We start from the raw sequence: 23114 nt of genomic DNA, 5'->3' as shown, positions 1-23114 counted from the left end.
ACTCGTTTTGTTTTCGCAAATCCTTATTTATTTTGTCCTTGCATCTACACTCCTCAGCTCAAGCACTGAAGTGGGAATCAATATACAAAAGAGTGGTATCACAGCATATGCTGTCAGGACCACGTGCTACTGGCACAGTAGCAGCATAATCAATTTTACTTGTAAGATTAAGTGTTTGGTGGTGAAATTATATTCACTGGAAAAGTATCTTCACAATCTCAAAAATTAATTTCAGCCTTAAGGCCCGTTATACCCGTTTTCACTACTCCTTCAGGTTATTATGGTGAAGATAAAAATAATGATAATAAACATAGGAAAAAATATAAGTAAGAATACTCAAAATTTTGGTCCATTTTTATTCAAGACTAGTTATGCAGCATCTTATCATGAGGCAATTGAGCAGTAGTTACAACTGCAGACTAACCCAGACCCGTCCTTCACAGGTATAGATGGTGAGGTCTGATAGATGTACCTGGGAGCCTTGTGAAAGGCAGAGTCTCCTGGGAGATCTTTTCCTCTCCATCTCCTGCTGAACCTGCACTCCTTCAGTAATCTGCATTGGGACGGGTCGCCCAGGGAGGTGGTGGCGTCACCGTCCCTGGGGGTGTTCAAGGAAAGGCTGGACGTGGTGCTTAGGGACGTGGTTTAGTGGGTGACATTGATCGTAGGGGGATGGTTGGACCAGGTGGTTTTGGAGGTCTTCGCCAACTTTAGTGATTCTATGAATGCAACGAAAGGTTACGAGGACAGGTTTTATATCATTGTAAACTCGCACTGCTGTACCAAGGGGGTCTTCTGCCACCGCCAGAAGGGGAGCAGCGATGCCAAGGCACCCTTACAGGCTAGGGCCATTATACAAACCCAACACACATCCCACTCTTCACCTCACGAAGACCTCCCCCACCAGCCACCTCGCTGAGTAGCACCTCCGCGTACTTCCACCCCGGGACGAGCTCCACGAGCCCTCCCTCCCTCCCTCACATTTGGGATCCCGTCCCCACCATCCCATGGCAGCAGCTTGTCCCCCAAGGCAGACGGCGGGGAGGGCTCGGGGGGCGCTGCGGGCGGGTGCAGCCGCAGAAGATGTCGGCGTGGAGGCCCCGGTGGTGGTGGTGCTGGCGGCCGGGGCTGCTGTGGGGCGGCGCGGGGGGCTACGTGGTGGTCAGCTCGGTGTCCTGGCCGCTGCCCGAGGCGGCGACGGGCGAGCTGCACAGCTCCTCCACCGAGGAGGCGCTGCCAGCCCTGCTGGAGGAGCCGGGCGGGCTGTGGAAGCAGAGCTTCCCCGCCTCGGCTTACCGGGAGGACGCGGGGCCGGCGGCGAGGCGCCCGGGGCAGGGGGCCGCCCTGCCCGCCATGTTCTCCTACCGGCGGCACAGCCGCGCCGCCGCCGCCCGCTTCCTCGCCCGCCACAACGCCCGGGGCTTCGTGGCCGCCCGCGGAAAGGTATGGGGACGGGGGGGAGACCCCCGGGGCTGGGGAGCGGGGGGAGCCCGGGCCCCGCGCTAAGATCTCCGCCCTCCTCCAGAGCCTGGCCGCGGGCTGCCCGGGGCGCCCCCCAGCCGCCGGGGCTGGGGCAGGTTGGTGAGGTGCGTACCTGCTGACGGAGAGCCTGCAGGTCGTCGGAGAGCCTGGTAAATCGCGAGAGATCAACTCCTCGGTTAAATCACAAGATCCTGGGTTTAGGCTCTCGGCAGGTTTCAGCCTTAGCACGCTCTGCCGTTACCCGTCGCTAATGGCAGCGCGCACAAAGCCGAGCCGCCATGCGGTTTGTGGCTGCTGGGGGGGGCGTTGTGCCCCGAGGGGGGAGCTACGCCGTCTGTGATCACAATTCTTCTAGAAAGCCCACTCTAAATTATCCGTTCATTGAAAAAAAAACGAGAATTTTTAAGCAACAGGAACGTGTCCTGCGGTACGACTGATAGCTACTGTTTTTTTTTTTTTTGCCTTGTGACTTTTAATGACAAGCAGGCATTTGTAGTTTCTGCATTATGCAGCTTCATTAGAACTGAAAGCATTCCTACCAGCATGCACGAGGACCACTTATAAACACTATGAACTTTCAAGTTGTAAAGGCGTATAAACATCTGCAATCCAAGTAATAACAGCATCCAGGGTTTTCTTATTAGCTGCTCATACTTAATTTGATTTTGCTGGAAATGATTTACCAGCTACACTGAATTAATATATTGACTGATAATTTTACTATTTAACGTCTAATTGACCATGAAGAAATACATGAAGACTTGAAAAATAATAATTCAGTAAGTATCTCCCCTTGGGATTTGTAATGGGATGAAAGGCATAGTAAAAACATAAATCGTTGCAGGGAGTATTACTCTTTGTCCCTGCCGGGTAAGGACATTTTTGCATGTGCTGTATCCATCACCACGTATTTACACAACTCAGTGACTGGGAGGAAACTTGTTGAGGACTTGGCTCCTCGCTGCGTGGCAGGACGGGTTGGTGGCTGCCACCCCTCCCAGGGCTGAGGTTCCCTCCCAGGCGGCCGAGCTGACGTGCAGTTTGACTTTAAACACAATTCTAGCTGAAATGCCTTCCCCCCTCTCTTGGCAAACTGATGGAATCACATTCTGAATCATGTCTAAAAGGGGAGGCAAAATTAGAGTAAAAAGCAGGCTGAATCGAGGCTAACTTAGGCTCTGTTTCCTTTTTGCTTTGAGAGGAGGTAGCAGCACTGTTTTGGAGTAAATATCTCTTGTTGCTGACGGCATTTTTATCGTGGTAGTTCCTTTAAGCTCAGGGGAAACAAAAATCTTCCCTATTGTGTCCTGGACAGGACTGGAGAAAAAGAAATAGAGGAGAGGTCTGTTCTCACAGAAGCATGATAAAGAGATCTGATTCAGGACATGGTCTGTCTCATGATGACAACTGAAAGAGGGAGACTGAGCAGTTGGGGATTGCTGTCCTTTCTGCTAGAACCCTTCAGGAAGTCCCCAACACTGTAAACTGTCTACATGCAAACATGCCAATGACTGCTTACTTGGATTTTGCAGGTCCTAGGTATGCCCTTTGGGAACTGTTTGCTTATCAGCGACGGTCCTGTCAGTAACAGCACTGGAATCCCTTTCTTTTATGTGACACCTAAGGATAATGCCATGGCAGATCTCCTGAAGGATCCTGTGGCTTCTCTGACCCTGCCAGAGGCAGATGGAAATTTCTGAAGGTAACGAAATGTTGTATGTCCAGTATTAGCTTTGGTGAGAACAAACACGGACCTCAGAATGAAACAGTGACAGCTTTATGCTGGGTCTCCACCTTCGCTGTCCGGTTTTTATTTTTGGCTCTCACCATCAGCTACAAGCTCCTCCTTGGGTTTGTTTTGCAGCAAGTTGCCCCAGTAAAACATCTTAAAGAAAAGCAGAAGTATCACTTAAGCAGTATCACTTAAGTATCAACATCAACAGCTGGAGAAGCCTTCAACTTGCACATGGCCAAACTTTGATCTCTTCTTGGAGGTGTTGACATAAAATCTAGGTGTTGGAGATCCAATTATAGGCCATGGTGACCTAGTCAGTAAAGTCAGTAGAGTTTCAAGGGCTGTAGAAGTCAAGGTAAAGCAGACACCCTTGCTCTGCTGAGCAGCTCTGGAGTCCCTGGTGGTTGGCTTGGTGGGGCTGTAGCTCTGCAGGGTCGAGAAGAGGATCTTGGGCACAAGTTACACTCATGCCACTCAGTCCCTGAGTTTCTGTTTATTCAGAGGGAACAATCAAATATGGTATCATCACAGATATTTGGCTTCTTGCATATTATAAACAACAGGCAAGTGATCCCTCACATAAAGGACGCTGAGTCCGTAGCCAGCCCCAGGTTCGCCTCTCCAGAGACAGCAGTGAGCTGAGTTCTTTCCTCCTAACCATGTGTACAATGAGGAACTCCAGATCACCAAAGTGTTACATGTGTAAAGTGTATGCATGTAAACTCGAAGACGATACAAGCTTGCCTGCCATGCTTGTCTCCTTGGAAAAGACATGTCTGCACCATATGTTTGTTTACAGCCAAACGTGTGGCAAACTCAGCTGGGTCGGCCTCGTGTGAAGTGTTACTTCCAAAGGCCTCTTTACGTGACGAGGTAGGCGACACCGAAACTCTGTCAGACAGGACTCCGTTAGCAAAGCAGATCTTAGCTGGTACTCAAGGAAATAGATAGAAGAACCTGGAAGCAGAGTCTGCCTCAGAAAGAAATGAGATTGGAAGTGTTTACCCCATCCTAAGGTCCTCTTTGGGGGAAGAGAGTTTTGTCTTAAGAACCAGATCCCAAACTTACACCAAAGACAACCCCCAGCTGGGTCATCTCAACTTTCAGACTTGCAAGATGAAAAGAAAACTGGGAAAAAAAAAAAACAGTGATTGCCAAATATAAAGCGAGTTACTGCTTCTCCTGTCTGTATTTGTCTCCAGAAAATACTGGTGTTTTTTTGTTTGTTTGTTTGTTTTTTAAGAGTTATACGGTGGTAAAAGAAAAAGTTACTTAGTCCTCAGCAGTAAGAGTGACTTCAGGCTGACATCCCATTCCTGAGGAATGGAAGGCTCTTCCAGCGTCACCTCCAGTACGTGCTCTTCATCACAGCATTTATTGAGGTAATTCAGCTTTGAGTGGATGAGAAGGTCAACAGAGTGGTGAAGCTAAGATGAGAAGGGTTCTGTTTGTTTATTAAAATTAGTTCATTAAATATTTTGAATTAACCATTTCAAATTGTAATTAAATTTATCAGCTCTTTAGTAAAGGGCTAATGGAGCTTCTTCCTGCCTTCTGAGCTTTTTCATTGAATCAAGTAATGAGCTGAGTACCTAGATCGGGTGCTTAAAAATGTAAGCTAAGCCTTGTGTCCTAGCACCTACGTGGATGTCTTGTTTTCAGAGGCTCAGAGCAGCTTCCATGGATGATGGCTGCTGGTGATGAGCACTTCTGAAAGTTAGACACCCATGTAGGCACCAAAGTGTGGCCTTTCATCCCTGACTTTAAACGTCTGCTTTTGAAAGTCTTTGCCTTTCATATTTTAGCAACACTCCTGCCTGATTTACCTGTCTGGGAAGTGTCAGTTCACCAACACAAGAGCAATGATTCATGATTTATAGAAATATGAAAATCAGACACATCACAACCTTTCAAAAATATTTATTCACTGTCTTCCTATTAAGTATCTATTAATTTCCCAAACAACTGCCAGGCAGCTAACCCCCCTAGACAAAGACAGCTGAGGCCCCACCAATTACCAGTGGCCACATCCCTGCACTCCCTCCCTCCCTCGGACTGGTCACATGCTGCTTCCGTCCTTCTCTTACATCAGCTCTGGGATTTGTCTGACCTCGAGTTCAAATATAAAGCTGAAGAGAATTAACCCAGTGCTGGCAATCACATTTTCTGCTGGTCCTTCTGTCTGTCCGTCCCATACCTGGTGCTGCTCCCGGCCAGCCAGTCCCCCCCCTCCAGTGGCCATCGAGGGGGCTGCTTTATCTCTGTAACCTACCAGAAACCTCTTCCTTTTTTATACCTGGATTAGGTTTCTGCTGGGTTAGCAACTTGCAGCAGCTCACCAAAAGCCAGAGGAGCACAAAGGAGAGGGGAGAGGAGAAGGTGAGGGAAAATAGGACACCCCCATTCTAGCATGTAACCATCTCCTAAATATTGAGCTCACTGCTGAACTGAGCACAGAGATTTGGAGTCAAATCTCTGCTCTTTGCATTATTTATTTTGTCATAATGTTCAGTTTGGTTTTCATTATTTCTGGAGTTCTCGCCTGCCACAGATGTTGGTTGGCATTAAAGGAAAAAATATCAGATAAAGAGAGTGAAAAGCTGGGGCATTTGGTGAGCTGCTGTTTGCATGTTTGATAGCTAGGAAAGTGAGAAGGCTTTGGGGCCGTCTCACAGTCAGCAAGCATGTGGGCACTGGGAGTTTAACTTTCTTCTTTCCCTCCCCTATGTAAGAAGGGTCAGAAATGAGTTTACATTTTAAGCTAGGAGAGCAACCTCACAGGGAACATCCACAGCGCAGGGCTTCATGTGGTGGCTTAGCTTTTGTCCAGCAGGTTTCTTTCTCGTATTTACTCACGCTAAACGAGAGGCAAGACCTGTTATTCTGGCAGACCTCAGACTGTGCTAGGTATTAAGACAGCATCTGCAGAGATTTTGTCACAAAGGGAAGTGTCATTTATAGATGGTTTTAATACCAGAATTTTCTCTGGGGCAAGGGCAACGTTAATTGTTTTGATTCCAAAATAAGTATGCAAAATAGCTAAATGAATAACGCTCTACGTGAGAAAGTTCACGTCCTTGTATGCCAGCAATGAATTTGCCCCTGCAGCCTGTTTTCATGTAGAATTTTGGTGGAACTTCATTATTAACCTACTCTGAGTTGTAAGAATTAAAATAACTGAAAGCTGTTTGATGCCTGTAATCAATGCTCTTGGGAGCACTTGGCACTCTCCTGAAAAATGCTTCTGACCTATTGCATACAAAAGAAATCTCTGGCCTTTAGAAAGAAAACGCAGCTGACATTTCAATAGGCTTGTATCTAATCAAGTGGCCTGTGTGCCTGTACATCACTTTGATATTAAGTTTATTTAGTAGCGAATTTCATTTGTTTTGTTTCAGAACATACTCAAGTTTCAAATCTGGACAATAAATATTCCCACCTGTGGGGCTGTGAGGAATATAGGGTGGCCTTTTTGGTTCTCCAGCCTTAATATTTAATCAGCTGGAGAGAAAAATGTGAAAAGCCCCAGGTAGTACAAAACTAACTTTTAATAACGAAAGGAAGAGAGCGGCGATGCATCGGAATAGGCAGCAATTGCAAGACATTATACTGCTGCAGCTACAGCCTGGATTCCTCATCTCTGACCCAGAGATTTCCATTTCCCAGAGGGAGACAAGCTGCGCCTCTCTGCAAACACCCTCTGATGCTCGGTCTACAGAGAGGGTTAGTTAGCAACTGATCTGACGGCTGAGAAATGGATAACAGGCAAGAAAAATTAAATGGTTCAGGGCTATAAATAGGCTATGCTGGCATGCCTATCGCACATAAAAACTGAAAAGATTGAGTCCTATTCTTACAGATGTCAGAGGGAACAAGACTGAACCCTGCAGTAAAGAATAGAGGGGCTATTGTTCTGAATGAATTTCCCAACACACAAGCTGCTCAGAGGATCTCTCTTTCCAAGTAAGCTCCTGGGCCTGCCTCATTACAGCTTCAGTCTGGAAAACAGGCAATTAATTTTAAACATGTGTCGTCTCCCTGACATCAGGTTCAGCACGTTCATAGGGACCGAGTAAATGCAGCTTTCTCGGAGGGACAGTTACGCAGCTGCCATGAACTGATTTTCACACAAGGGGAAAAGAAAGCAAAGTGATGAGCTGTAGGGCCAGTCCATATGTTTGTTTTCCTTTGCTGTTAGCCTGAGGATGGTGTTTCAAATCCACTCTGCGGACTGGGAGTGATTTTGAGTGACCCAGATCCCTCTGCTGTTTTATGACCTGCATCAGGGCTGGCTCCTTCAGAGCCCTTCTACCCACCACGTTTCAGCTACTGCTCGAAGTAGCAGATCAGCACGAGCAGGCTAAAGCATCTCCAGCATTTCTGGACAGCAGCAGGCCACAGGAAGGGCTGCTAGAGGAGAGTACTTCAGCAGGTGAGGGTCCCTTCTGGATGCTTGGTCACTGGCGTGCACAAATATCTAACTTTATTCCTAGGTAATCTTGAGAGGCAGATAGACCCGCAATGGCTGGCAGGTGCAACATCTGAGGAGTCTGTTGGCCATCCAACGTTCATCTGCCTCTGGGTGCTGTCTGTGAATGCAAGGATGAATATAACAAAAAAATCTGATGTTGTGCCGTCACGCAAGGAGAAATTATGAATGCAGAAGACAAAGGCTGAATCCAGACATCCATCCCTTGTTTTGTGAGGAGTTGATACCCACCTCCTGAAACTGTGGCACAGACACATTTCTATTTCTGGTATTTATATTGGTCCTCTTTGGTCATATGCAAATAATTATGTCAGTGGCAGTTCCTGAAAAATCTGTATTTAAAAATTCAGGAAGATACCAAATTAGAAAGTCAAATATGAAACCTACTATCATCATGACCCAATGCACACAATACAGCTCTAAATTACTGTTTTTTTTCCCTGTATGCTTAAATAACCAACTTCCCTGTCTAGAGCACTAAGATGTGTTTCTCTGAGTTTGCTTACAGAAATAGCTAATGCTGTGATTCTCTTTTTATTTTTTATTTTTTTTTCTGTGAATTGTCTGTGGTTAAACTATATAAAACCTTCCTGGCTGAAACATACAGTTCAGCTAAAGAAATGAGTTGTTATTGTCAACGAAGATAGACAAAGAGACTGACTTGATGTAATAAATTATAATTAAAACATTCTAGAAATTCTTATCTTCTAGGAACAGCAAAATGACCTAAAGCATTCAAACAGGTAGGCTATGAACACCGACTCACTTAAATGCAGAAGAGCCATTGTACAGGCACTCTTCAGTTCCCAAGACAGCTCTTCCAAAAGCCGAGATGTCTTTTAACTCTCTTTGCTGGCTTTCAGACAAGGCTGATAAAGATATTCTTGTCAAAGTCAGAGCTGGGCAGAGCGATACCGCTCAGCCATATCCAGCTGAAGGCCAGCAACAGCTTTTCAGATTATGAAATTGCTTTCAGTGGAGATTTTGTTTGACGTTCATGCCACGCAGATTAGCAGCACCGATACACTCTGTCTGCCTCAGCAGTTAGTGAAGAGAAAATAAAATGAATGAGGAAGATAACTAGCTTTTCAAAATTAATCAAATTTAATAAAAAGAATTATATGCAGTCCACAATAGTTCTCAGAGGACGTAGCATTTTCTCCATTCCTTCATGTAAATGGACAAAAAAAAAGGAAAAAATTCCTATGATGCCATACTTGCTACCTTCTAGCTATTTGTTATTTTGGGGCAAGACAAACAAGGGTCCTTTATAGGATGACAGAGTGCCTGCCTTGTGTCAGTGGGAGGCAGCAGGGCTCAGCTGTGCCAGCAGCAAGTGCATCCTCAGCTGGTCCCCACCTCCAAATGGCTTCGTATGGCCACTGCTGCCACTGCAGGAGAGGTGTGGATGTGTGGACACCCATTGCCCTTACGCCACATACGAGGTGCTTTAAAGTAGCAAGAGTAGAAATAGGGCTTTCTTCTTGGCTCTTGGCTCTCCCTTTGTGCAATAGGAGAAAACTCTTTCTCAGCTTCCCCTCTCTATTTCTGCTCAAAAGTAGAAAAGTAATGTTTTTCATGGAATGGTGGAAGGTCCTGTCTCAGGGGAGAGGAGGAAAAGGATGGCAGCTCCTCAGTGGGAAAAGCAAGCTGGGGAGGATGAGAGAGATTCCCATCCATAGGCCTCTGCTACCTCCACCAGTCCCTCCTGGGATCACTGAGCCCTCCCACCTTCTTCCTAGCAATTCCTTCTCAGGGACACTTGATTCTTATTGAATGATTCCTGAACTCTTATTTTGCTTTTACTGCTGATCTATGCCAGATCTGTTTCAGCTCACTAATGGACTGCAGAGGCCAAGGATGAAGATGAATACCCAGCAAAACCAGGGGACAGAGCATCAGCAGTCAAAGCAGAGATCTCAGCTGCAGAAGGGAGTCCTAACAAAGTCCCAGCATCATCACCTTGTGAGCCAATTTAACTGCACCAGCCTGAAGTATACATTCATCAGATCTGCACTTAGATGGTTTTGGTGCAGGAACCTTCTAATTAAAATCTACAAGATGGCTAGTGTAATAAACAATTTAATGAGTAGGTGGCAGTCTTTACCCTGAACCCCTCTTGAACCGTGACTCAGAAAGTGCAGAAGTGGTGTGCAGTAGAGTAAGTGGGGCGTGTTCATCAGCAGCATGCTCCCCATCATTGTCAGGAAATACACTTCACTTGGACACAGGCTTGTCCATAAGCTCAGTAAAGCTGGCACCTTGGTAAGATGGTACTCTGTAGGCCAGCTGCAAATGCAGCTCTCTCTCTAACTCTCCGTGCCAAGAAGAGACAACTGCCCAGACTGGGTCTAACTTTGCATATGTAGTTTGCTCACCAAGCAGAGGAATGGAGATGATCAATTTTCTCTTCACAAATCAGATGAATAATTAAGAGAACCTCTCTTAATACATCGTGTTCTTATAAAATGCATAAGCTGAATCCTCTTCCATTGTCATCTGGCTTCAGTTGATTTCTGCAACGAAGTGTATGTATTTCATATAAGCATAAATAAATAAATGTGGTCCCTATTGATTTGTCTCCTACTACAGTTCCCTACGTTCTCTTCCCCTCAGTTCATGTCTTACCATAGCCTTCAGGAAATCTTCTCCAGGGCTACAGAGGACCTGATTCTCAGTCCAGAGCCTTAGAAGCCATTGAGGGTTTCCTTAGCACAGGGACAGTGCAACCAGCTTGCCATCTATTCCCATGGCTCTGCCTCTCCCATGCCTCCAATCAGCAGTGCACAAATTTTATGTAAAGCCATTTCTGCACACCTTCTTCTCCTTGTGCCAGACAAGATTAAAAGGAGGAACCCAAGGACTGAGAGCTGAATATGTATTTCTTTAGACAGAAGGCCAGAAATAACTAGTAAATGCATGACTAGACCTCTACAGATGTGAAGGCGGAATATTTTAGTAAATACACCAATTTATCCCTGATATCCCTATAATGTCTTTAGTAAAAACATGAGCTATATCCCTGGCTATATCCCTTTACTCCTAAGAAACAAAGCCTGTGTTTAGATTAGTTACACCAGTAGCACCAATGAAAATTCAAGGCCTGTTCACAATACAGTTAGAAGTGATTTAACTTTCAGAAGTACTTTTAGAAGTAACTTTAGGGATCTTTGATGGTTTAGAAAGTATAAAAGTTATCACATGTTATTAAGGAAATCCTGTGCCAAAAATGATGAAGAAACAGATTTACTTCAGAATATGAAGGGCTCCTTTGATAAAGACAATCCTAATGGTAATGTAAGATTAGAATGCAAGGTCACTATTCTGAAACAGAAAGCCCACGATAAGAGCCAGTGCTAAATGCAAAGCCAACAAAGTAATAACACAGCGTACTAGATTCAAATGTATCATCGTCCTTGCTGAGCTCCTCCAAAACTTCATCTCGCATGTTTTTAACAAGTAATTTGTTTGCAGAAGTCAGTCTGACTAACTTATACTGGGAACGACAGCATTATGTGTGTCATTGAGTGTAACACCCTGACTCGTGAGAGAGCAACATACAGAAAACTGCAAACAAAAGGAGCCAGGAAAATAAATAAGTAAATAAATAACAAGATTTCAGATATGGCTGTATTGTCATCAGCTAAACATGTGGAGAGCAGTTTTTCCTGTTAATCAGGGATGAGCCACATCTGATACTCCTATCAGGTGAAAAACCTCTCGACAGCTGATGGCAGCATCCACAACCCAAGAGCAGCGGTGTCAAGCCAATTGCCTACTCAAAAATCAGCAAGTATGCTTGTAGAATAAATGAGTACTTGCACAAAAAAAAAAGATCAAGTAATTCTCACCTGAGAAGGTGTCAAACCAAAACGACTCACTGCTCCTGACCACACCCGAATTTATCTCCTTGATCCGCTCTGTGAAACAAAGACATCTTTTAATAACAATCTCTTTCTAGTTCCTCCCTGAAAGTAATTAGCACCATCTTACCTAGGAGCCGTACCAGACAAAGGTGGTTGCACATATTCATGCTTCTCCCAGCTTTCAGCTGTTTATGGTACTGTTAGGCTCTGGAGGAAATGGTTTCATACACAGAGATAAAGGGTTATCAGTTGAAAACAAATGCCTCAACTGCAGCTTTGCTAAGGAGAAGTCCCCTTCCATATTTTTAAGACTGATCCAGTACCAAGATTAAGCACGAAAGAGCAGTAGGTCAGATGACTCAAGTGGAGTTTAAGGCTCTGCACTGCCCTAGCTGCTGGACTTGCAGGTCCTGATCTGTGTGTGGGATCAGCTCATCCTGCTGCTGTAGGCGAGCTGATTCCCACGGAGAGTGTCTTTCAGTGGACAGCTTATCCCACTTCCAAAGTGGAGGAAGCCACCTTCATCTGAAACCATAAAAAGGGGGCAGTTCTGCCCCTCCCCTGTGTCTCTGTGCAGGACAGGATCCTTCCCTCTTGGCATGAGCTCTAGGAATTAAACTCGTGGGAAACTGTTCCCTCTTTTTTAAAACCTTGGTTACTTTTCTGCCTCAGGGCACCCCACAGAGCGGTTCCCTGCAGCCTGCGCAGTGCCAGAGTCAGCTTTTACATCAGGTCACCTTTAACCTGAAACAGCACAAAGTGCACTTTTATCTGTAGCTTCATCTGGTCTTAAATGGCAGCCTGTCCCCATCACACATGACCATCTCCTCCCTCCTTTTAGTCATAATGATTCTGATATTTATTCTCGTTTTGATGGGTCGGTTGCCCGAGGGATCACGCAGACCGAATGGCCCCACAGCACCCAAACAAGAGAAGTGAGAGGAAGCATGGGTGTCGCTGGGGCACAGAGCCGCACAGCTCAGGACAGGACAGGCTCGGACCACTGTAAGCAGGATGTGAAACTGCATCGTCAGCATGCGGTAGGAGCTAGTGTTGATCTACAACACACCAAGGCGGCCATGTAGACAAGTTTCTACTGCATATTTACACTGGGAGCATTAAACCCAGTGTCCGGGCAGGCAATGCGGATTTTCAGGTACTCAGAACACCATTTACTACTTCATAATAATAATAAAGAAATGTGCTGGAGAAAATCAGACCATTATTTATTGATGCGAACAAAAAGACTGAGCTTGATCCTTGGCGGCCGCCCTTCCTCCCATGCAGAAAGTGTGGCAGAGGAAAAAGAGTATGAGTGTTGTCCAGACATCGTTAGGCTGAGCACCACCTTCGGAGAACGGCAGCTCCAGACCAAACAGGATGCTGAAAAAACATCCCAGAGATGATGTGACTGCAAATGGCTCTTTGGAGCTCAGGCTACAGACTGTGCCAAGTGCTTCCTGGGCATAGCTAAGTATCAATCAGCCTGTTGTATTTCCTTGCATATTTCTGTTCCTGGTCCTATCTATAAAAGCAGACACTTTATCCAGCAAGCTACACAGTCTTTCATAACCATCTGTGGGGAATCTGCAGGTGTTAAATTAGCTGCAGGAGGATGCCCATATGTTTCCTGCATGCAATAGGCACATACTGAGAGTTAAAACAAAACAAAAAGAAAAAGCTTCTGCAGATTGCACACATTTGAGGCTAACGGGCTCAAGCAGAGATCTTTACGTAAAATTGCACACAGATGAGATGTCTTTTAAGTGATTCGCTGCTTCAGATAAAACACGGAGAACAAGAAATGCAATCTTTGTTTCCTAATGTAGTTTTCGGGGCTTATGTTCTTACGTGGGGGGACAGTCCTGGGCAATGCTGAGCAGTCTCAATGTGCTGGCAATGGACCTTGGGGCTGCTCAGCACGTCTCAGGATCAGGCCATTGCAGTCATTGCCTGAAACTTTTTTGCAATTTGTCAGTTTACTCATGATTTATATCATTGTACTGTAAACCTTGGAGTCAGCAGTTGTCCCACAGCTACTAATGGGAGTTATTTATTATTACTGTATAGAAAGAGCCAAAAAACAACAAGTACCTACTCTGTTTCATTTTGAAGGATGAAGGCAGTTGAATTCTTTTTTAATAGACTTTACTTGACTCTTTGTGTGTGTGTGTGAAGAAAAGCAATGTAAAGCGGTTGAAAAATGGGTAAAAATGAACAAGAATTGAGTTTCCAGGGTAGGCAGAAAGAAAAATTGCATGCAAATACATATACACAAACTTATTAATCGTCTCACTAATTCTCTTCAGAATCCTGAATTCAGGGCTGTATGTAGGTGTGGAAAAGCTGCCATTTTCACATTTTTAAATTATATATATTAATGCAGTTTTTAAGAGCATGAATTAAGATTAGGCAAATCTCTACAGTAGAGATCTCTTTCAGGTGAGTATTTCTTCAACAGTCCCCGTGAGTGTTACAGCTGAGTGTAGAAAAGACCTGTACGGTTTGAGAAAATATTGCCTCTTTTTATATTTGTATTTCTCAAAAGCAAAGAAGACAAGCTATTACACATGAGCATTTTTCTCTGTGCACAGAAAAAATGTAGTTGATCCGGAGGATCCAAGGTGTGCCAGACTGACTCTCACAGGACAGATGGTCACGGTGCCTCCAGAGGAAACGGAATTTGCCAAGCAAGCAATGTTTTCTAGGTCTGTATGTGATATGCATATAGTATCGTACAACCTGCAGTTCTGAGACAACTATATAGATACAGCCATTTGGTACAGAAAATCTGAGAAGCAACAAGCCTGATCTTTACTTTGGGGCCACAGAGTATGTTGACTCCTGTGTTGCCTGGATCTACAGGCAGAGCTTCGCAAGGTCCTTTTAACTGTTGAGGTAATGAAGTGTGAAAACACAGTTGGTAAATGTTAAGACTCCAGTAGACCATGTGTTTTGTAATCATGGCTATGAGGAGAGATTCCATAAATACAGGGTGCGTTTGTTAAGTGGGACACTACATGTAGTAATCCATCCCACCTCAGGACAAGTAGTACTCATTACCCACAGCCCCCTAACAAGAGCCAGAGGAAGAGCTCTGCTACCTTTGGGCACCAGGCTCACACCCATTTACAGGATGAAGCCTGTGGGCTTCTGTGAGGCCAGACCTCATGGTTTGGAAACAAAATTAATCAGCTCTTATCTCCTGGAAACTTCACAATGTAAAAATGAAACAATTTGTACCATGCTTCCCAGCACTGCCGTTCTTGACGCCTTCAAATGAGCTACACTGGAGAATAAATGAGTGTGCTGCCAGGGCAGGCCCAAGAGAAGAGGCAGAAATACAAGCTGTGAAGGCTGTAGCTTGAAGAGACCATGCCCCACCTGCTAGCTGGTTTTATGACCTCTCCTGACATACCACCACATCAGCTACTGAAGCCATAACATTTACAGAACACAGTCTCCTGCGAACAGATACAAGCACAACCATCCACCCCACGCCCAGGGTGTGCCCCCACACCCTCCAGTGGGACCCGTTTTTATCAGTGTAACAGGCATCAAAAGCCTGAACCTTAGCTGGGACGTGCACCTCCAACACTGCCTGACAGGGATGATCCTCCAGGCCATGCCCTGCCCAGTGAATCAAATACTGCGGGGAAACTGGGATGTGCTGGGAACCAGCATGGCCCAGACACAATGTTCTCTCTGGTCTGCTGGGAGGGATCTGGGTGAACAGGTTTTAAGAGGGAGACATGAACAACAGGGGCAATCCTGAGAGAACGAGGAAGCTGCAAACAAAATGGCAGGCCGACTCAATTTTATACAGGCCCAGGTAATGGCGGTCCAGCACAGAAAGAGGGCCACACTGAACAAACATGTTCACAGGACAACCAAACGCAGTCCCCAGCTGCAATGTCCAGTGTCCATCTGTGTCGTGTCTGTAAGCAGCCTTTGCTTTTTTCAGATGCTCTGGAAGAAATAAATGTATACGGTGCAACTGTTGGAGGGAGTCCTCGGGGCAAAACCCCTGGGCAGCTGCCAAAGAAGCTGGGTGGTCACAGGGATGTGGCCAACTGTGTGGAAGAACAGACACTGCTGTTAGAGGCAAATGTGGCCAATACTATCAGAGAGACCCAGTCATCCTGGTGGTAATTAATAGAACAACAGAGGTACTGCTCCAGGCTACTGCTTCACTGCAGGTAGAAAGACTGAGGTACACCACCAGCAGGCCCATAAGCTGCTTCCAGAAGTAGGATGGGACCCTCGACCTGTCTACACACCATACAGCAGACCTTGGCACTGGAACAAAAATAACTTTGTTTTGAATGACTCCTCTGTGAAACACCAGGATATCTGTAGTAAAATCAACTAATTTAATATGGCTGCACAGGAATTGGTAAAGGTTGTATTAGTTCCTGCAGCCTTCATGTTGGTCTCTTGGCCTGGGTGCAGATACTGCATCCCTGTACATAGCCTCAAGCCTCCGTCCTCCTTTTTTATGAAAAATAAAGGGGCACCAAGGGAGAAAGTGAAGTATTGAATAAAATCCTGAGCTAAACTACCTTCAAAATAAGCCTTCAAGGCCACCATCTCTGGTGGACCTCCATCTCTGGTGGACCACCATTTTCTGGAGCCAAAGAGAGAGGAACACCTGGGAACAGTTCAACAGAGAAATCAAACACCCAGTGGGGGGTAATGTCAGTGCTTGCCTTTGCTCAATAACATGAAAAAAAATAAACCTACATTCTGTCAGCCACACCCCTGAGATGCCCACAACGGGCTCAAGAGATGGTGACAGGGTGACAGAGAGTTACTGGAGCCCCTCCGTCAATGGCAAAAAAAGGGACCAGGGACAGATGGGTGTTGTATTGGCACACAAACCTTTTCTACAAACTTTGCCAAATTGGATTATTATATGAGCTAGGGTCCACCAGTGCCTCAACAGCAGCTGCTCAGCCACTGGGGAGCACAAGTGAGACTGACGTGGTAAGACCAACGGCATCAGCAGTGGCCAGAGCCATTTCCTAACCTGGCAGCAGGTGCTCAGAAGGACATCTCAGAGTGGGAAATCCCCAAAGGTCATCAAACCAGCTGCAGGGGGAGAGGAGTTCCCCCTGCAACAAGTGGCCAGGCTGGGCTAGACAGTAGGACACTGAGCTGGAGCAGAGCCCAGCAAGCACAGGAGCTGCTCCACCTCAGACTTCCAATGGCAGCCTACAAGTGTGCCAGCCTCCAGGCTACCCTGCTGTGGAGAGGCCGTGGTTACAGAGATAGCAAAGGGTCACCCCCCAGTTCAGCTCCGATGACCCACACACACGCACAGGAGATCTACCAAGTATTTGGCCACACTGCCCCTACTGGCGCATACTGAGCAGGAGGTTAAAAGCACGGTGGAAACATGAGGTGCCCCAAAAAAGTCCATCGACTTTGCAAGCAAGGAGGCAAAATCATCCAAAACCTGATCTCCTTGAGCACACAAATACCAAGCCCACTGCAAGGCCTTGCCTCCAAACAGGACAAGGAAAACTAACCTTTACACGTTCACAGGGAAAGCCACTATCTCAAATCTGCAATAAAGCTTCCATGAGAAATGCAAAAAGAGAGGGACTAGCATCCTCAGAAAAGTGGGGAGGGAGGGAACAAGCAGACTTGGGGGAGAAACCCCCACCACGTGAAGGAATAGGAATGGGGGGAGAACAGCGAGGTGGCACAGCACCTGCCCCCTCCACTGCCTCTAGGCAGTGACAGAGCTGCTGTGTCAAGGCTTGAGTCTTCTCTCATGTCTTACCCAGTAATGGTCCCAGCTCTTGTGAACACTGTGACTTGAGCTGTTGTATCTGATCCACACACCACTGCTGAGTTCCCACAGCATCCTCTGCAGACACACCTGCGGCGGCTTGGGGACCAGGCACCTCCAGCCAAAACTGCTGGTGGGGACGGTCTCGTTGAGCTAGTGGTAAGGGGAGGCCCAAGAGACGAGACAGAAATACAGGATGAGAAGGCTCTAACAGGTGATAGCTCTGAGGGACCATGCTCTGTATGATAGTTCGTTTTATTAATTCTCCTGACACACCATGACTGTTACCAAAGATGTAATATTTAGAGAACACAGTCGCCTTTGAACAGGTACGAACACGACCCTGACACATGTTCAGAGAATCTCCTCCAACTGTTTTTACCTACTGGAGACCAAACAACATCTGCCTTTAAAGATGAGGCTCTGTGACAGGGAAAGATATTGTTCAATGACTGCCTTAAGCTGTAGTTCTTGCCAGACAGAGGTGTGGAAAATCATCAGCCTTATTTCAAGGCAAGGCAAAAAACATGACTGGTGGTGACTCTCAGATCTCAGGTTTCATTCTGGATGAGCACAGTAGACTAAATTAAAAAAGCAGACGCATGTAATTTGGCACATCCTTTATTCTTTTTTGTCCTTCCAGGCACCCAGTGGTACAAAAGTGGCCTCGTAGCTATGAGTGGTTCTTCATGAAAATGAACATTGAGCACATCTGGCTTCAGAGCTGGTATGGAGGAGTTTATGCCATTCCAGTAGAAGAATATTTAAAAGCAGCTCCAAGTAAAGCTTGATTGAATGGGCTTTGAGAGATCTTCTGTTTTTCCTTTCCAAACACTGTTAAAAGTTCATGTTGGATGGTTACTTCACAGTGATTTTTTTGTTTGTTTGTTTTCCACAAGGCTTCAAAATAGCTCTGTCTTACATGGAGCAGAGTGAAAATAGCCAACACAGGCTTTCAAATTGTAAGTGAGAGGTGGCACTAGCCCTACCCTGCAATGTAAAAACACGTCATTTCCAGCAGGCAATATATCACCTTGAACACTGCTTAAAAATGTTTTGTACCTGTTGTTTGGGCTTTTTTTTTTTCCTTTACACCCAATGAGAAACTATAGTATGTGTTAACTATAATGTTCTGATTTACAGAAAAAGCAAATTGCCTATTCAGGACCCTCTATATATTGTGGAAGTACTATTGCTGCTTGGTCTCTCATTTTAGAAGTACTCTAAGCTAAATCTAATAGCTGCAACTTCAGATATTTAAGTTGGTAAACATATTGTACTAAGGCTGTCCTCATTTGCCAACTTATATTTTCTACATGTATTTTTCCCTAATTATCTAATCTGGTCTTTCGCTTGGAAATTGAGTTGAAAGGCTCCAAAGACTCCTTTTGTGGAAAAAAATGCAAGCAGATCAAAGAACACAGCTTCAATATAACTTGTCTTTTACTGCCACAGAGCTGGTTAAACATGTTAAGGGACAAAACCAAATCAGGCTCACAAGAATTATCCCAATACAAGTATAAACGTTCTTATTTAAAGAATGTAAATATAATGTAATGTTCTCAGCTAGCCCATTCCTGTTACGAGGCACAAAAAGCATTTCAATAGCCTGTAGTCCTGAATTTTCTGCACTCAATCTCCAGCCACCGCTTTATTTTTAACTCATTTGTGCAACTGATTTCTGTAAACCCTCACCAACTCATCTAGGGGTGGAGCTACTCCATTAACTCTGTTTTCTCACTAAGGTTTAAAGGGTTTCTTCATTAATCTAATTTTTAAAGTAGCCTAAAGATAGATACTTCAGATCATGAAAATCCACTTTCCTAGTGTGAAAAGTGCAAACCTGGTTGCAAACACACTGTGCATATGATAATACCAAAAGAGTTCAAAGCGTTTTTCTCTAGATGTCCTGGTAATCTTACTCTGCAGTTCCTAGAGGTGTCACACAGTAAAAGGTCCAATGGCTAACTGTCCAAGTCATGACACAATTTGAAAAATTACACGGCTGTTCTCCCTGTTGAATTAAGAGCGAGCCAGATTGAGGTAGCTTTTCTGCGCATCTCTGGGAGGGAAGCAGAGCCCTGGGCACTACCCCACACCACAGCAGGCATGAGGAGTGTGGGTTTCTCAGCGAGCGACCTGAGCTTTTACAGTTTAATCCCTGGACAGAGCTCCCAGGCAGCTCAGGGAGCTGCGACCAGCTGGAAGCCAATTAACTGTAGCTGAGATTATTCTGGTTCATGCATGAAGAGAGAGCGTCATTTCCTCAGCAGAGCTGGGCAACACGCTGTTTGAACTTCCAAGGGCTGTTTAGACCTTGGGTTCAAGCTCCAGGCATCGCCACCATTCCTAATATTCTGCAAGAACTGAAGGAAAATGGGTGGGGGGGGGGGGGGGGGGGAGCCTTTATTTGTCATTTGCTATGCCTTGTGCTTTCCTGTCTCATTGCCAGTGCGTCTCTTAGCAGTGCGGATCTTTTGCAGAGGCAATTATGCAAGAGGAGGTAGCGTCCTGCCTGAATCTGTTTCCTTTATTTTCTTGGCAGATGAGCAGCACTCTCCCATACGACTTTGCCCCTAGATCTGGTACCCTGTACTACTGAAGCAAAATGGCTGGCCCTGTACAGATGTATAGAATGCCATTAAGTGAAATCCTCCTGGATTCTTGGATTTTTTTTCCATGGAGATCTTTGTCCACTATGGAACAAACACTTTAACAGACACTTTGTGTGTAGAGTATCAGGCCCTGGAAGGGAATCTCCACAGGTGTAAACTACACATTTCTGTGCAATTTAATTACACAGTTTATCATCCTAGTTCACTGCTGTTCCCAGAGAAACCTGAACTAATCTTATTCTCCCCCCTCCATGCCCCAAACACACAGATTGAGCAAATCCAGTGTAGGAGCCTGATGTTTAAACAGGCTGAAGAACAGGATAGGAATTTTAGAAATGATAACTATACTTTCATTTTCACTTGCATTCTTAGACAGCTTGATAGCAGAAACATGGTCCTACTGTATACTATCCACTACTTATTAACACTCTTGCCTTAAAGCAGTGAGGCATTGTACCAACAATATTTCACAGAGCTGTAACTGTTTAAGAAGTCAGTGTGCTCTAAGAAAGGATTTGAATTTACTGTACACTGCTTGCTATCTGCTGTTTCCCTGCATGGTTAGATTAACTGGAGTAGGTACTGTATTATAAATTGACACATTCATCAAGCAGCTTTTCTGTACGGACAAGCCTCGAGACTCTTGACAGCCTCAGAACATGAAACGGCAATAGCATGTAAAGTGACAAAAGGGGCTTCATAAAGAAATGCTGTCGTAAATCACCTGCTCTCATTTCATGCTTTCTTCTCCCAAAGAATACCTTCCATAAAAGTTCTTGAAAGTCTGTAGAAATTCATCAAAAATACGAGCTGCAGATTTTGAGTGGAATTTTCTGGAGCACAAAAAGGGAGGACATAGTCAATAGTTTGTTTAACTGGGCTTTACATTATTAATTATATTCTGCTTCCAAGTTTTTTTAAAGTGGCAAATGTCTCGAGTGATATTGATCATCACATGCCTGGTGATGTTTGTTAAAGCTTTTAATCCAAAGAGTGTTATCAAGATAGCATAATAAAGACTATTTCCTTGAGACTGTAAGGGGTCTCATCTTGCTTCAGCTCAAGTTGATAGCAGACCTATTTATTTATTGTGCTTTGATTACTAGATCAAGGAAACCTCTTAGAACTCTAAGACCTCAAGACCTCTTTTAGAAAAGGTCTTGATAAGCCCTAATGAACTTAATAAACATTTCAACTAGTTGATGTGCAATTTATTGCCACGTGTTCTGTATTTTAGTTATTTCTGTAGCTTCCCCAAAAACACTTGTTGTGCAATGCATATTATTTAAAACTTTAGCTGTGGCTTTGCAATATTTAAGAGATGCATTTAATCATGTCTGTATATTAGCTGAAAAAAAGGAAGATAAAGTTCTGAAACTTAGGTTCAAACTTTTTGCTACTTTGTGCAAACATCATGCATGCACAGGGTTGAAGCATGATTAGCTTTAACTGCTGTACTAATTTAGCCAAAGAACACTCCATTACTGATGAAATTTTCATTATTTAGCTGGATGAAATTCAGTATGTCTTGTTTCTGGACGTGTATTGCAATCTGCAACGTATTTTGATTTCTAAAGATATTGAATGTTGTTAACAAAATGCCGATCAAGGGACAAAACGCAAATAAAACAAATTTCAAAGGGGAACAAAGGTTAGAATGTCCTTATGTCTGCAGTACACTATTAGCTTGAGTAACTGACCTTTTGTTGACAGCCATTAGAATTTCTGTCTGATCCGAACATCTGCTTTTTTCAGTTTTCCTGAACCAAGCTAATTTCTTCCGAAGTACTTCTGGGAATTGAGACTCTGATCTGTCTTGGTGTAGCTTAGCTTTTCTCTAGGGAGAAACGTCTAGCCAGGCACCTTTTATCTCTCCTTCGTCTTCGCATTGCTATCAGCTCTGCATTCAGCATGGCAGTTAATTGTTGTTCTTAACATTTGCTGTTCCTTTCTGCTCTGAGACTGAACCCACACCTATCAGGTGTGCATTAATGGTGTTTTGGAAATTTCCCTAAGTGCTATTTCTTCCTCTCCTAGCGTTGCTCTTACAAGTTCTTATTACAGCTTGTTCTTTTCTGTCTGCTTTCCTCTGGAAGTTATCTTAGGCCAAGGCTGACAATTTACATTTTCATCTTGCTTTCCCACACTATCTCCTTTCAAGAAAATTCAAGCTCCCCCACTAAAATCTCCACTTCATAACAAAAAAACAAAAAACAAACAAACAAAACAAACAAACAAACAAAAAAAAAGGTATGGGAAACAGCCTGTGTTTCCTATTTACACTTTACAGTCTTGTTGGCTGGTCTTCATTCTGTGTGAAGATCAGGACAATAGCTTCCTAACCTGTACAAATCATAGTCAACATCATTTTCCCGTTTCAAGTGACTCCATACTCTTAAAAGAACATTTCTTGTAGCTGTTCATTTTTACTAACTATTTTTACTTTTACCCCATTTCTGAGGTGTTATCTATTCTGATTACAGTCTTCCACTTTTTTTTTTTTTTTTTCCAAAAAAATCTCTCTTGAACTACATTTTTGGACTCACTAAAAATACTGTCACTTTTTTCAATCTACTTTTTGCCAAACACTGAATTCTCACTTCTTCCAAATTCTGTCGCTTGCTGGTTTTCATCACTGTTCAGCCTTTACTTGCCTCTGCTCTGCCACTAACTCCATTTACCCTCTCCCATCTAACGTGCTCTTGCTCTTCTGTTGCCTTATCCTCTTTTCTGTGTTATTTTCTTCATCAACTCCAGTTTTGCTGTTTGGATTCCTTCTCCCCAGTCCCTTACTATGCTCCATGGATGTGTCTTGACTGTCATCTTGACTTTGCTACTTTGATCTTCTCACAATGCTCAGCGCCTTTGGAGAGAGCCCTAGAACTTCACTGCCAAGTACATGGGGAGAATGCTCCAGTTACTTGAAAGAATACTTTAGGTTTGAAGATATTTTTTACTGGATTAATTTTAACATTGACTGCAACAGAACTTGGAGTGTCATGGCCTCGATGCTGACAGAGTAGAGCAGTCCTGCTGGTATGACGGGCTTCCTGAGCTCAAGGCTTTTGTCCAAGTACACCTTCCACACAAAGTATGCCAGGCGCTACCAGACCCTGGCTGCACAAGTTAT

At 44.5% G+C, this 23114-nt stretch overlaps 1 protein-coding gene and 1 long non-coding RNA gene across 2 annotated transcripts; both read left to right on the top strand.

Moving 5' to 3' along the window:
- Positions 1-1083: 1083 nt before the first annotated feature.
- Positions 1084-21630, top strand: CREG2 (cellular repressor of E1A stimulated genes 2). Its single transcript, XM_035334981.1, is given in 4 exon segments — positions 1084-1443; positions 3015-3184; positions 14167-14280; positions 18013-21630. Coding segments are annotated over 4 exon segments (792 nt in total). The 3' UTR covers positions 18161-21630.
- On the top strand, positions 5604-10281 carry LOC118161263. Its single transcript, XR_004747919.1, has 2 exons — positions 5604-7484; positions 7574-10281. It is a non-coding gene; the product is annotated as an uncharacterized LOC118161263 (long non-coding RNA).
- Positions 21631-23114: the final 1484 nt, after the last annotated feature.

This window comes from Oxyura jamaicensis, chromosome 1 (assembly GCF_011077185.1).
Source record: "Oxyura jamaicensis isolate SHBP4307 breed ruddy duck chromosome 1, BPBGC_Ojam_1.0, whole genome shotgun sequence".
NCBI classification, from domain to species: domain Eukaryota; kingdom Metazoa; phylum Chordata; class Aves; order Anseriformes; family Anatidae; genus Oxyura; species Oxyura jamaicensis.
This window is presented reverse-complemented; position numbering and strand designations above follow the sequence as displayed.